The sequence below is a fragment of the Lepisosteus oculatus genome, chromosome 7 (genome assembly GCF_040954835.1).
Source record: "Lepisosteus oculatus isolate fLepOcu1 chromosome 7, fLepOcu1.hap2, whole genome shotgun sequence".
Lineage (NCBI taxonomy): Eukaryota > Metazoa > Chordata > Actinopteri > Semionotiformes > Lepisosteidae > Lepisosteus > Lepisosteus oculatus.
Window position 1 is genome coordinate 19,053,678 of NC_090702.1, and position 14,795 is coordinate 19,068,472.

General features: G+C 34.9%; 1 protein-coding gene across 6 annotated transcripts in view; it reads right to left on the minus strand.

Moving 5' to 3' along the window:
- Positions 1 to 14,795, minus strand: part of mettl25 (methyltransferase like 25) — a 66,335-nt gene that overhangs the window by 45,634 nt on the left and 5,906 nt on the right. For all 6 annotated transcript variants that reach the window (XM_015352895.2, XM_069192233.1, XM_015352894.2 and 3 more), the window contains one exon: positions 13,182 to 13,329. In XM_015352895.2, the coding sequence (XP_015208381.1) occupies positions 13,182 to 13,329 (148 nt within the window). The remainder of the gene's footprint in view (positions 1 to 13,181; positions 13,330 to 14,795) is intronic.

A 14,795-nucleotide genomic window follows, 5' to 3' on the forward strand; every position in this document is an offset into this window, starting at 1 on the left:
TCTAGGATGTTTCTGTACAGTCCTGGTCAAAATAGAAGCTCCCACTCACTGTGTGAGGCATGGTGAGAGTGCACTGGAGGAGAGATCACATTGACATTCCCGTATCTACACCTGTTATGCAGCTAAACCAATTCTTAGTTTTTAAACCAAAACAATGGTTGCATGTCTGGCACTAAATCAGCCTTTGGGGCCACACAACTTCCACAAAACATAATTTGATTTTCCCTGTGTTTTCCTATGGTAAGTTTATTCTACATAATCCATATTTTGAACACAACATTGAGGTCTGTAAAACCAATGCTAGCTAGCTGATAAAAAACATGTTTCTCAAACCAATCTAGGGATATGGTTCTCATCAAATTCTCATCTCAATTTAGTTAAGATAGTCTTAGTGACTAAAAACAATTCAACAAAATGTAATATCGCCTTCTGGACAAAAATGTGAATTTACGGCTCTTGCCAAAGTGGTCTGGTAAGTAGTAAACACTGCTACTGCAATGCAGGAGCACTTTACAGTGTGAACAAAACCAATGATTACATGCTTTAACTCATCAGAGTGCAGGGAGGGACTGTCCATTTCAAAGGTCCATGTAACTTGTCTGACAGAACCAATAGATCACGCTATGTATCAAGATCAATACAATGGAAAGACCAAAGTGTCAACAGACATCTGTGAAATATTACAAAAAGGGAAAGCTGTTCTGCACATCATTAAAATGTCAGTTTATCATGTGAGAACAAAAAAAGTCATAAATGTGGAAAAGAGCATACACACTAATAACTTATATGGGGAATCACATACATTTATTGGTTAACAATATGTTGTTGAATATGTTTTCTATCTTGATAATTAACAATGAATGGCTACTCATTGGGTTTTAGCCACACCTTTATTAGATCATTGTAAATGATGCTTATTTCAAACTTACTGCCTTAGTAACCACCTTGAAATAATATTCAGCCAGAAGACTGTAATTCTTTCACTCAAAATGTCTTTTGCAATCAGTCTTCTCTATCTCTTATGGCATGCAATGGATTTGGTCATTCTGAATTTTAAATGGAAACACAACTTTTTGAACAGAAACAAAAGAGGACCAACAAACTTTTTAAGTACTGTAGATGTACAACTGATGATCAAGGAAAGACGTGGCAGGCATTTTTAGGTACCAATTCAGAGAAGCAGAAAAAAGCAATTACATTCTGAGCCTCCAAAGGCCCTTTAATCAGTGTCTGTTTCCCTGAGGTATAATCTACTGACCTCTCACAGGCACAAATCCAACCCATGCCAAAACTGTCCAGGAGATTCAAACTGACTAAACAAACCTGTGTTCCTCTGCAATTTATCTGTCAATAAAGATTCCTCTTCTTACCCAGCACAGAATACAGAGAAAATATTTGAAGGACTTCTAAGGTGTTGTTCTTTCACGTTTTGTATCTTGGGTCATTACATGGAAATGCAAAACCATCAACCACAATCTTGCAGGATGAGACTGCACTTTTCTCCTCGTAATTTAACATATATTGAATATACTGACCACGGACCTTTATAAAACATTCTGCATTAAAACTGTATTCCATCACACTACACAATAAAGAAATGTAATACTTTCAAAACCATATTGATAAATGTAATATTCATTAACTCTACTTGACTGCAGATGATTTTACATACATTGAAAGAAAAACATTTTTTGTGGAGGTGCTATACGGCAAAATAATTGATTGATTTCTGCACAAAACATTAGGCTTGCGGTAGACTTCCAGTGTGCCCACTAGAAAGCAGAAATCAAGACGCAGATGCGAGACAGTGGCAACCTGCTGTTTGCCGAAAACTGCGACACTCCATGACTGGAAGGGAGATCAGCTCCAGCTGTCTTGAGTGAGGTAATTGTTGAAGCACAGGCCAAGAAGTGCATCTACACACAGACTTAATCATCTGGCCAAGACTGGGTTTGGGAAAGCAGCCAAAAGTTGAATGAGGAGGCAAAGTAATGTGATATTGTGAACCTTCAACCTGATTCAAAAGCTCTGGCTAGGACTGTTGGTTGATAATAGTAAAGCAGCTTGGTGGGAGAGAAGGAAAATGGAGCTTTTCCAGAGGGCCACACTTTTATTAGTGGTCAGTGGGTAAGCCACCCAGATGAAATGAGCCTGGTGCCCTGGCCTAAACACAGCTCATCAGTGTCAGCACTTTCCAAGGTGGATTATACGAGTGCTTTATGAAATGCTATAAATACATTCTGTGGTCGAACGAATGGATCAGAAAGGCAGGATCATACTATAAAGCGCACTACACAGCTTGTCTGATTTCAATTAAAAAAAACACTTAGTTTTTCTTTTTTCATCTACTTTACCTGATTTTTATTTGCCAGAATCTCAAGATCCCTGAAATAAAAATTTCTGTTGCTAGACCTTAACGTTTAAATAAACCAAGTTAGATTTGTCTGTCTGATAACTCCTCATGATTTCTTGTGTTTAGGCTATGTCTAGAAAATACCTGGTATGCATGTTAATGTAATGAAGTGTGAAATAAAAATGAAAAACCAACACTGTATCTGTCTGTTCCAGTACAGTAGATCCTGCATTCTTGAGTCAGAACTGATGATTTCATAACTGAGAAGTGAAGTACAATACACCAGACAGTTGCATAGATACTCTCTATGCCACAGCATGTAATACAAAGGACAGCAGAAACAGGGAAGGCTCATTTGTGTGGGAAGACACTTTCAGATTGGTTTTAAAAACATTAGTTTGGATAAAATGAACATAATATGTACAGGTGAACAATGCCTCTAATTGAAATCAACCAGAAATAATTAAACAAAGCAGTCATAGTAGAATGTGCATTAACTTGACCCTTTTATGACAGAATAGGAATATCTTTCATGTACATGAAAGCATTTCAGGAAGCTTTTCTTTTTTCTCAATGCTTCCCTCAAGGGGTTTTGCTCAACCCCTCATTGTTTAATAAGACATATAATTCAGCATGGCCCAAAAAAACAGCAAAGTAACAGTCTATAAATTAATCATAAGATGCCTGTCATGTAATTGTACGTATACATTATTAATTAGATATTTTTCTTCTGTTAAGTTTATTATCAGTAGACGTTTTTGTCGTTTTACTTATTTTGTGAACAGCAGTTACTTTTATTTTAATAATAAATGTTTCCACCAGTAAAGAAAAAACACACCCACTTATCAACAAAAAAGAGCCTTGGATTTTGAAACAATTTCTTAATTATCCATTTCATTTTGACAAAAGCTCAGGATTTAGAGCATTTTCAAATCAGGCCTGCGGTGGCCTACAAAAGCTACTAGAGGAAGCAGTAACTGTGCCTACTGGCAGCAAGTACAGTAGCCCAATTATCCTTTACATTTCATGAATATGTTTTTAACCAAACAGAAAGGATACTATAATACTAAAAAGGATATGAGGAAAGCCTTTTAATGAACTTGGCCTGTAGTGTTTTGATATTTAAGTCCTGATAGGGATTTGTGCCTTGGTATTTGTTAACACAGAATGAAAGCTGTGGCTGGAGCCTGTGCTTGTAACAAACTACAGTGTCTGAATAAACGTGAAACTCCTCATGGGGCAGCCCAGGCCTGGTAAATAAAAAACAAATGTTACTCCTTGTAGAGTATTCATTTTTAAATCAAATGATTAATGACTTAATCAAAAGAAATCTGTTTTCAGCCCAGGAAAGCAGTCATTCAGCACATGATATGGCAAAATATCCATAAGTAAAGATGTGCACTCTGATTCTCTTTTTTTAAGAAACAAAAAAGTTAGTAAAACTAGCATATACTGTAGGTATACATCCGGAAAATACATATTTTTAATACATATCTTGTGATGTCACAATCATCCATTTAGAACAACAGAAAGTCCTTTAAAAAAAATGATTAGAATGACTACAGACACATCATTTAAAATGTCACAAACTGAATGAACTTTGGACTCCAGGAATTCTTACTTAGTATGTGTATTTCAATTAATTTAGAATGAAGAAATGAAACCTTTCCTGGTTATTGCATGAGTCCACAGGGTATATTATGCGATGATCCAAAAGACTCAATAAACTATTTATATTGGCTTAACATCTTGGAAAAGTAATTGAGCTACTCCTATACATAGGCAGAAAGTCAGCCCAGCTTTTCACTTTAAGTGTTTCCAGTTAAAAATCCTGCATAAATCTATGGCTGTGATTGCACTTTGTTAAAGACTGAAGATGAATCACTTCATTACCAACTTTAACAAACTTGAGAAACTATACTGACCTATCAGAAACAAATTTAAGGATAACAAAGAATAAAATTCTGATCACTTGCTACTCAACCTGAAGGAACAACGTTTATTGTTTTATGTCAAATAATACAAAAAGGTAGAAACAGATTACAGATATACGTTTATATTTATTTTAAAAAAAAAGATATTCCCTTATTCCATTTTAAAATTACTGTATATATAAAAATGGCCTCAGTTAGGGTCAACTGTACACGTGCTTCATGCTGGGAAGGTGGCAAGAAGTCAATGGAGTCAACTTATTCATTATTGAATAGCAATTTCAGTTTTTGTCGGGTCAAAGATATGTGTTCTTCATAACATTTGACTTTATGTTGTTTGTTGGTGGTCGAATTGAAGTTTCACAAAAATAATAATCATAAACTCTATTTATGATAGTACAAACCCGAAATTAAGGGTCAGGGGGTAATCTCAGTGAGTGCTCATGATGCATTTATTTTTCCTAGATAACTCCACATAACTCAATAATCTCGAACATCAGTATTTGCAAAATTCACCCGAATGCAAAGAAAAATACTCTTAAGCCAGTAATAGCTACAAAATTGTATATCTCCAGTGCTTAGTGGTAGAATTCGGGCCAGTCAGTCTTAATCTATATTACATAACACCACCACCTTCCACCTTTCATTTGGACTAGTGTTTTCTGATTTATGGAACTGCTTATCTTTCAAACTTGCTTACTTCTAATAAAAAATGTAATATGGGTTACAATTGAGGGGAACTATTTGTCCCGTCTTGCTCTTTTGGTTACAAGCAGCTGAGAGGAAGATAATCTAATAAACTAGGCTTGAACTGAATTGATTCCAGATCAGGAGCCTGCAGTACAGTAGGCTGATTCTGTTTGCAGTGGCGCAATTTAAGTAGCTCCTACAGCACGAATCTGGACTGAGGTTTTCCACTGTCAAGACTATCAACAGATCTCATTGATTTATTCCATCTTGGTAATGCAGCCTGAAAACCTGCAGCTAAACTATCTGGCACTCCCTCACATTCACTTTAACACTGACAGTATAAGAGAGAACTCTGGTGGTGCAACAATTTTAACACATCCTATGGCTGAAGTCAAACTGTATTAATAGATCAGAATACTCTTCCTATGCAAATCTTTTATTTTACATTTTTATGTTTTTGCTTTACAGAATGGATTTTATTCGATACCCCTAACAGAGTGCATGCCACGTTCAAAGTGTTTCAGCTCACCATAGATGTTACTGTGCTGTGAGTGTGAGATAATGAAAAGGGGAAAAATTACAAACCACATTTGTAAATATTTTAAGGCTTTTAGATTTAAGGGTGAGTTAAGTCACAAACCGTTTATTTCCCATCACAATAATATATGTATGGTATCCTGAACTTTGCTCCCAGCAGCCCTTTGTATACAAAGAGTTAGAAAATAAAACATTTTGTAATATGAAGGCTTCATGAAAGGTAAAATGTCACATCAAGAGAGGAACTGCACTATTGATGATGTCTGTAATGCTCAATGTGAAGTTCTAATGATGTCTGAATCAAACATTTTCAATCCCTGCAATACATACCAAAGCTGATTTGGAATAACATGGTTTTAATTTCAGACATTTTTTTAACTCAGAGGAATATTTATCTATCCAGTCTCTGGAAATAACATCTTAACAAAAGAAAACATTCCAAAACTTGCTTTAGTTCTTTGAAATGTGCCATTCCATTTAACTGCTTTTGTTTGCAGACAGGAGCAGTACAGTAGAAAACAATGCAATGCATACAGTATGACCTATGTAGGCACTAGTAGTGCATTATGAAGCCATTTAGGAATCAAAACGTTCTGTAGTTTTCTGCCTCACCATTTTTAGGTTTGAAAATCTATCAAGCAAATCTTATTGTATAAAAATGAAACTGCTGATAAGTTTTCAAGTATTGCAAGCATTGTAAAAGAAGTTAATTGCAGAATCTGTAAATATATATTAATGTAATGTAATTTTATAACATATAGAATGTAAATGTACAGTGTAAATAAAAGTTCTGAGAACAATGCATGTTACCACACTCAGTAAAGTACAGCACACTGTATGATAGGTTGCAGTCTCTTTGATGGAACTGTACTAGATGATGCAATAATTGTTTTATTATAAAGACAGTGACATTAATATGCAAAATCCAAAAGAATGCATTTTAAAAAATAATCTATATTTGCAAGCATTTACTGTGTAATTTAAAACACTTCGTTTGGATTTAAAAAGCATTTTAAATGAAATCATTGTCTTTAATTTCTTTATTCCCCTATAGTAGGTGCATACTGTATACTGTACTAATGTAAAATATAGTTTTTTATATCTTAATTTTCAGTTTTCAGAATTTGTTTTAATCGTTTAACCACATTTCTAAAATATATTATTCTTCTATTTGATTGATTTCAAAACACTGCAAATGACCAAGATCAGATATTTCTGTAAACTTTTAATTTTTTTTACAAAAATACCATGAGAAGAGCTGTGTCAAAGTCTTCCGAGCAGTAAATTGCAAAGGTTAAAAGGTAAGCATGTAGAAAAATAGCCAACGTTGAGGCAAAACCCTACACACTTGTGAACAGAGCTGATCTTCTCCACTGATTTATAGAGGGGAGAAGAAATCAGGGGAGAATTATTCATTTTGAAGTAGCTTGTCGGTACAAAATAACTTTAAAATTGAAAAATACTGTTGAAAAAAGAATGGGTATACACAACACAAAATGGGAACAGAATAATTACTACAGCTGTTGTATGGGATATTAAGAAGGTTATTGAGCACAGTGATAATTGCATGCGCCAGGCCAAAGAGATTAACTTATGTTTAACACCTGCTGTGTTAGACAACAATACCTTTAGGAACAGGAACTTTTTTTAAATTGCTGACCAAAATAAGGGAACGGCCAGTTCAAATCACCTGGTACCATGTTTAACATTTTACTCAACAGGCATTTTAAAAAACGTACTTTACCAGAGATAATGCTGCTCATGGTCTATAACAGTGGTTCTCAAACTTTTTGGACCAAGTACCACCCCTAATCCAACCAAAGCATCCAAGTACCACCTACAAGTCATATTCTCATAGGAACCCCAGAAATTCTCAATGACCAACATGAGCGCACGTGCGCACACACTCACACATACATATAATAAATATTATAATAATAAACTTTATTTGATATAGCACCTTTAAAGGTGGTTTCTCAAAGTGTTTTACAGGAAAAAAACATTAACAACAACTAATAAAAAAGCACCATTTCATTGAGAGGGGTGAGTCTGTTTAGTTGAGCAAAGCAGATGTGAATTAATTTTTTGAGCCTTGATACAATTCACAACGGAGTCTAACATATATTAAATCGTCAGGCATTTTCTTGACGGCAAAGGTCTAGCGGTGGATGTTGTAATGCGTACATTCTGGAGCAACCTCTCTAATTCGTGCAACTACACCGTTATGTCAGCATGTCATTGCTCTAGCACCGTCTGTACAAACTCCCACACATTTTATCCAGTCGATGCCATTCTCTTCGATAAATTCATTCAGAAGCAATATGTGCTCTCCTGTAGTTCCTGTTGGTAGCGGTTTAAAGAACAGAAAGTCCTCATGGGACATGCCCTCAAACTCGTATCTAACGTAAACGAGCAAATTGGTCAAATCGACTACAGACTCATCTAATTGCAGTGAAAAACATCTGCTCATCTTAACGCTCTCTATCAGTGTACTTTTGATATAATCCTTCATTTCAATAATTCTATGAATGACTATCTTTCAGGGGGAGGGGGGCAGCAGGTCGACCTGTTTAGCAGCTTTTTCTCTACACATAATACGTGTCAGCTCTTTTGCCAACGGTAAATAAGGTTCTTCAAAAATAGTGTAGCTTACCTGCTTTAGCAATCCGCAAGCTTGCATTTTTCCGCGTTTCCGTTATTTCCGTATTTATTTAAATATTTTTATTTCATGCGCATGGGAGCGAAACACAGAGACGCTCGGTGTATTTTTCTCAAATCAGAACAGTTCTTAAATATTTTTCTGTTATCACACTTTCGTGTGCTCACAAGATTACCTGCATTCGTAGCACGAATTTCTATGCATTCCTGTGTTTACAATGTTGGCATTGTTGCAAAATCACGCACATTCTCCTTTCTCCCTGTTTGCTGGAGATACAGTAGCTTTTTTTAAATACAATTGGTCATTTGCACCCGTAGCACGCATTCCTATAGAGTGGTATAGAATTACAGAGTATCTCTTGTGTCCACTGAAGTATAAGCGCGCACTGTATCGTAGTACATAGGCTGCGTATTCAACACGTATTAAAAAACAAAATATGAAAACCCGTCCCGATTTTTCAACGCACATGACACAGTTCCAGGGTCATTTGGCGTACCACCTGGCATCACTCCACGTACCACTGCCGGTACGCGTACCACAGTTTGAGAACCACTGATCTATAATATGTATTATGCAGATATGCCATTTTTTGTTGTTTGCATGTATAAGCTACAGCAATGCAATAAAAAAAACTGCATTTCTATAACTTTCGTTAAAAGCCTACTTTCTGGATTTTACCATTAGAAAAGGTGAAGATAAAGATATTGTTACACGGGCATGACTCTAGTGTCAGGAGGATAAAATAATTGCTCATCTTAAATCTGTTCAGATTTAATATTATTATTTTCAAATTTTAAGCACACTGGACAGTTACCCTTGGACAACTGCATTACTAAAAACTTCACTGGTCTGAGGTTTGATCTTAAATATCAATTAAAATTAAGTGATACTAGATATACAGAGATGCTTATTTCTGGTATTCTTTCTGCTTTTTGTGAGAAAGAGTCCTAACAAATATTCCAGACATACCAACTACTGTGGTCCACATATTTTTGCTTCTATGTCAACCATGAAACATAGCTCACTTGCTATGGGTAAGAAGTAAAAAAAAAAAACAATTATAATATATATATAGTCTCTGTGAAATGGTGACATGAAACGGAATATTTGAACTGGCACATGATCAGTTCAATAAATAAATAAACTATTTATTGCTTTTCCACTAAAGATTATATTGAGATTGGGATTTCATTTTTACATACAATCTATCAAGATATTCAGACTCCTGTCCATGATGAACAAGAAAAGAGGAACAGTGAGACTTGCAAACAGAAATCTGCAACAGCCAGTGTCAGTGGGATAATCCAGCATGAGAATATGATATACCTCTTGTAGAGGTCAAATAAAAATTAAATAAAGGCATCTAACTTACAATAACACATTTCACTAACAGTGCTTGTATTTGAAATATTTTTGCTCTGTCAAGAACATCCATTGGCATATGCAATGGCACTGTTACAGAGGTACTCAATATTACAGTCCCCGTTTCATCATTCCTAACTTCATTGCCATTACCAATTCAGTTGGTAATAAATAATAAAATATCTTTTACATACGTTTTCTTTTATATTGATATTTTCAGTAAAACAGTACATTTACTGCAACACCACATCTACCACTGAAGGTTGAGAGATGAGAAACTGTTTCACCAATTAAATAAATAGGGGCTTTAAACAGGCCAGATTGGAAATAAACTGTAAGTACATCTAAACTGAATCAATTTGCTGTTATTACAACATTTTGCATTGGGTATATAAACTGAAATTGTACAAAATTAAGTTGGAATGGACTATTTAGCAGAGTGGAATATTTGATGGAATCCAAAAGCTTTGACTGAATTCATTTTGCAGTGACGGATCTTCTAATCAGTAGCAATTACAATTCCACATTTGTTTCTGTTTTGACAAACAGAAATAGTTATTTTCAATGTACCAGTAATGAGTCAAAAAAGTGTACTGCATTAATAAGATACAACTATAAAAAATAGTACGGCAGAAACTGAACACTTTTTTGTTTCATATTAGGTAGCTTGAACAAAATATGAGTACATTAAAAAAAGAAGTGGACAATGATTGATTTTATTTTTTCAGGAGTGGAAAAACTCTGATCTCACCCATTCTGTATTTTCCAGCTTGATCACCTTTTGGTGTCACAGATTTGTTTTAACATAAGGAATCAAGGGCAGAACTGGCTGTATAGTGCATGACATGCCAGTGTATCCCATCTTTAGCAAAAAGCTAACATTCATTGGCTGCACTAACATACCCTCCCCTGTACTAAAATATATACTAATGGTTTTCCCTTCTGTTGTAGGCCATACTGTATGATGCACTTCCCACTTTGATTTTACTTCTTGGATCACAATTTAGCACACAGTTATATCATTATATTGCTGTGCATCAAGTCTGGCCAGCAAATAGTTGGCACACGTTGTGATAATGTAGAGTTACTTCAATCCAAAATAGGAAAGAAATGCCGAGCTAACAAGAATTTGCCTGGCATTGAACATGAAATACTTTAGGCCCCTTTTTAAAATGTCCAGCTTTAGTTTAATGTTTATGGTGATATGTTCAGTCTGAGACTGGAACAACGAAGACAGAGCCAGGCACACCACGCTTGTGTTGTACTTAAGGAAGAACTACAAAGACCAGTCTATGGAATAAGAAGTGTTTAGTTTCAGCTTTGTTACGTTTCAGCTAGAGAGGCAAAAATAAATTAGAATGTGAAAATGGAAATCTTAGATTGAAACAATCTTAAATTTGATCATAATGGGTTTTCAAATCTCTTGAACTTCAATAAGCAACATCAATATCAAAACTGCAAGTCTTTAAAATCAACTCTAAACACAATGTTTTAGGTTTTCACTTTCTTTTGATATTTGTAAAGAGAACTTGAGAGTAAATGAGTCAAAGGATAAAAAACAGTACTCGATTTGCCAAGGGTGTCATTAGTAGAACTGTCAAACTCCACAAGACTTCTTTTTTCTTTAATATTGTTTGACTGTTTAAGTCAGAAGAAACTTCCCAAAGTTTCCCAAGGATGAATAGTTGCAATTTAGATTTCCATCTTTGTCAATATATTTTATGAGGGTGATAATAACACAAAGTCGTAAAAAAATCTTGGTATATTCAATGCACACACAAACATGTGTACTGTATATCTTACGAGTGAATCTGAAGAACATTTCCTTTGATTTGATAATGTGTGAGGAATGTTCCAGACTGGAAGAACCCAGGGGCATACAGCTGTAGAACTGAAAATTTCACAATAGGCTCAGTCATGTTGAACTGGAAATGCACTGATTTACTCAGAGCAGATATCTAAAGCCTACCCCTAAAAGTGAGGACTGATGGTTCACAAGGCATTTTATAAGACATTGCAAAATTAACAATTTACTGCAACAGAATAAAGATGTTTACTTCTCAATCAATGACACACTGCCTGTGTGAATTGTCTGACAGGTTATGAATGACATGCTCTCGGCGTGAATACAGTATCCATGACTATCATACATAACATCAACAAAATGATACTGGTGTTCATGAATTCAACAGAATGTTTCACACACATAATGTTGTCCCATGAAGCAATGTTCATGCTTGAATGTTGTTTGGACTATTCCATAAGAAATGTCATCAGTAGGACTGTCAGAACCTCAGAATCTTGACATTCATAAGTAAAACAATGATGAGACAGCATCATTAAGCAGTATGCAATATATTCATCAGATCCATTGTACGCAGTGCCATTTGTATGCCTGCTAAGCCACTCCATGTACTGACTTCTAATATAGGTGATTACCAACTGGAATGACAAATACTAAATATGAGATTAAAATGTCAGAAACATGCAAATAAATGATGAAATGTTGATGCAGCCAAAATATTATCAGTAAAATGTATATATAATTTGCACTGTATGAATCTATATGTGTTAAACAGACTTCCTATTATCTTCCTACTTTCTATCTGGAGAGAGACACTGGGCCAAATCCTGTCACACACCATGCATAATACTTCACATATCCACAATAATTCTGTTTCCAAACACAGACACAATCTCTCCCCTAGACCCCTCATGTTGTACTATCTGTGAGGACAACTCAATGTGTGCAATTCAGTGATAACCTAGAGTGGGAGGAAGGCTCACAAAGAGGACCTGAAATAAACCATGCGTGAGTCAGTGATAACATTTTCAATGTCGTGTTCACTTGATGTATTTTTCAAGATAAACGATAATTAGAAATGTTCTAACTTTGCAGTTGGTGTGCCTTAGCATCTGACAAAATCGAACTGTACTTGTTTATCATATACAGATGTTAATCTGTCCCTTTTTCCTATGAAGCATTCCCTAAAACTTTAAATGTGTAAAAATATATTAAGTGAAATAAGAGACTGTGTTCTTCTTTTGTTTGTACACTGATTTTCTCTTACAGCACTTGATTAATAAATAGAAAAGCACAGTACTTTATACAGAGATAGTATTTAGCTTTTTAAACTGTAAATTGCAGTTGACTCTACAACACATTTCAAAACAGTGACAAATTGGTGCAATTCAGAAGATTAGAATTATGTTTAATACTGCAATAACAATAAAAACAACTGCTGGAGGGTTCTGGGAAAATAAAAAAGGACTATTTTGTGATTTCTGAAACTTAAGTTAAAGACTGACTACAGCTGCAATGTGCTGTGCAATGCAAACCATATGTATGAAAAGGTTAGGTCTTGTGGGAATATTCATTGCTGAAATGTAATTATGTACATTTTCCCCTCAAAGAAGTAAAAGGGATCTGTTCTGCACTAACATCTAACAAAAATACTACAATAAGCAAAAAACTCAAAGAGTTCTACTTAATTACTCTGTCCAATGAATTAACCTAAAATTCAAATATTTAATCTTACTTAACCCCTAACTGTGCTTCCAGAAACAGCAATGTGGTATGCACAGCAACAGAGAATCCAGCATTTGGTTACATTCAAGTCTTGAACAAAAAAAAAGAGCATGTAATTACCTTGTCTTGCACAATCAAACTCTTCAGATAAGAGGTGATAGCAGCACCCCACACTACACACAGCCTTCAGCTCAGACTTGGACACAAACATTCTCAGCATGCTTGGAGCAAGATCACCACATGTATGTAGACCGACCATTACAGAATCCTATAGGGAAAAAAAAGTATTAGAATATTAACTTTGAAGTTTTCATTAGGAACTGATGTTGTTTTTATTGTTAGTTTACAGATTAATGGTAGCACAGGCAGTGAAAAATCTGGATCTTTTTTTTCAAATCAGATCAGACCAGCCAGAACAGAAAATAAAGTGGGAAAGCCACAAAACTACATATTTCCAACTAGAAACAATACTCTAATACAGTACCACAGATCCTGTAGCTTTGTGGTTAATCTTAGGCTCTGTGCCATTGCGGTGAAATACGATCACCTACTACTAAGGTGATTAGTGACTGCTTTCTCTTGCCATCTTGCGCAAAAAACTAACATACTGCATGTAATACAAAGGACAAATGAAATATGTGGCTGGAAGGGAGATTGGTAGTTGCCCAAATGTTAACGTGGAATATCATGCCAAAATCTGGTGTTTATATAGTGAAAAGAATATAAACTAAAATAACAGAGGCATAGAAACCTAGAAAAGCAAAATCATTACAACAGATATTAATGCAAACTCGCTGTTTCATGATTAATCACATGTGTGGCATACTGTCATAAGAAAAAAAAGTGAAAGAACATATCATCCACTCATGACTTGCATGCTGTGTAGTAAGGCTTCTGGTGCATAATTGCTGCCACACATCAGCCATATACTTTACTTTAATGCTGAATGAAGTGGGTTCTAACCTACATGTCTTTTGTAGTGGATATTCTAACAGAATTCAATTTGAATTAAGAAAGCTGTTAGATGTAACATTTGTGCACAGAGATGATGACTACTACAGAAAAATCCAGAAGTAACTTTATTTTGTCTTGTAATTATATGGCTATGAAAAGATTTATTAGATTTATATTAAGATTCTATTATTCAATTACTGTTCAATTATTAATGTGTTAAAAGCATTAGTCTAAAAAGAATCTGCTCCTCTCCACACACACACAAATTGGTTTGCACTGCTTTTTGTGAGGATGAGGTTAAAATGCCTGGACAGAATTCAGTGCTCATGATCACTGTCAATGGTAAAAGCCTGCCACCTTCAGTTTCTTGTAAGTTACTACATGTTGTGACACTAAAAGATGTTCTAGTAGGAAAAAAGAAGTTAGAATAGTATTTTATTTTTCATACTGATTTGACCTTTATATGTATTAATTCAAAAAGATAAGTTTAGTAATCATGTTGAGTTATTTTAATTATACTCCGAAGACAAGTTTAAGAAAGGTAACATAAATTAAAAGATCCTGTCTTGGTTGATCTGCATAACAGAATATTTAAGCTGTGTGAAATGAGGGGTAAGTTAATTGTGCACCATTCTACTTTTCATTAAACAACCTCCATGTAGTCCTAGTTCTCCACATAAAAATGAGATTATACTATTAAAAATATAAACAAAATTATTATATACAATTGCAAATCTCCAATTCCAGAAACTATATCTGTATTTAATGAGCGGTACTGCA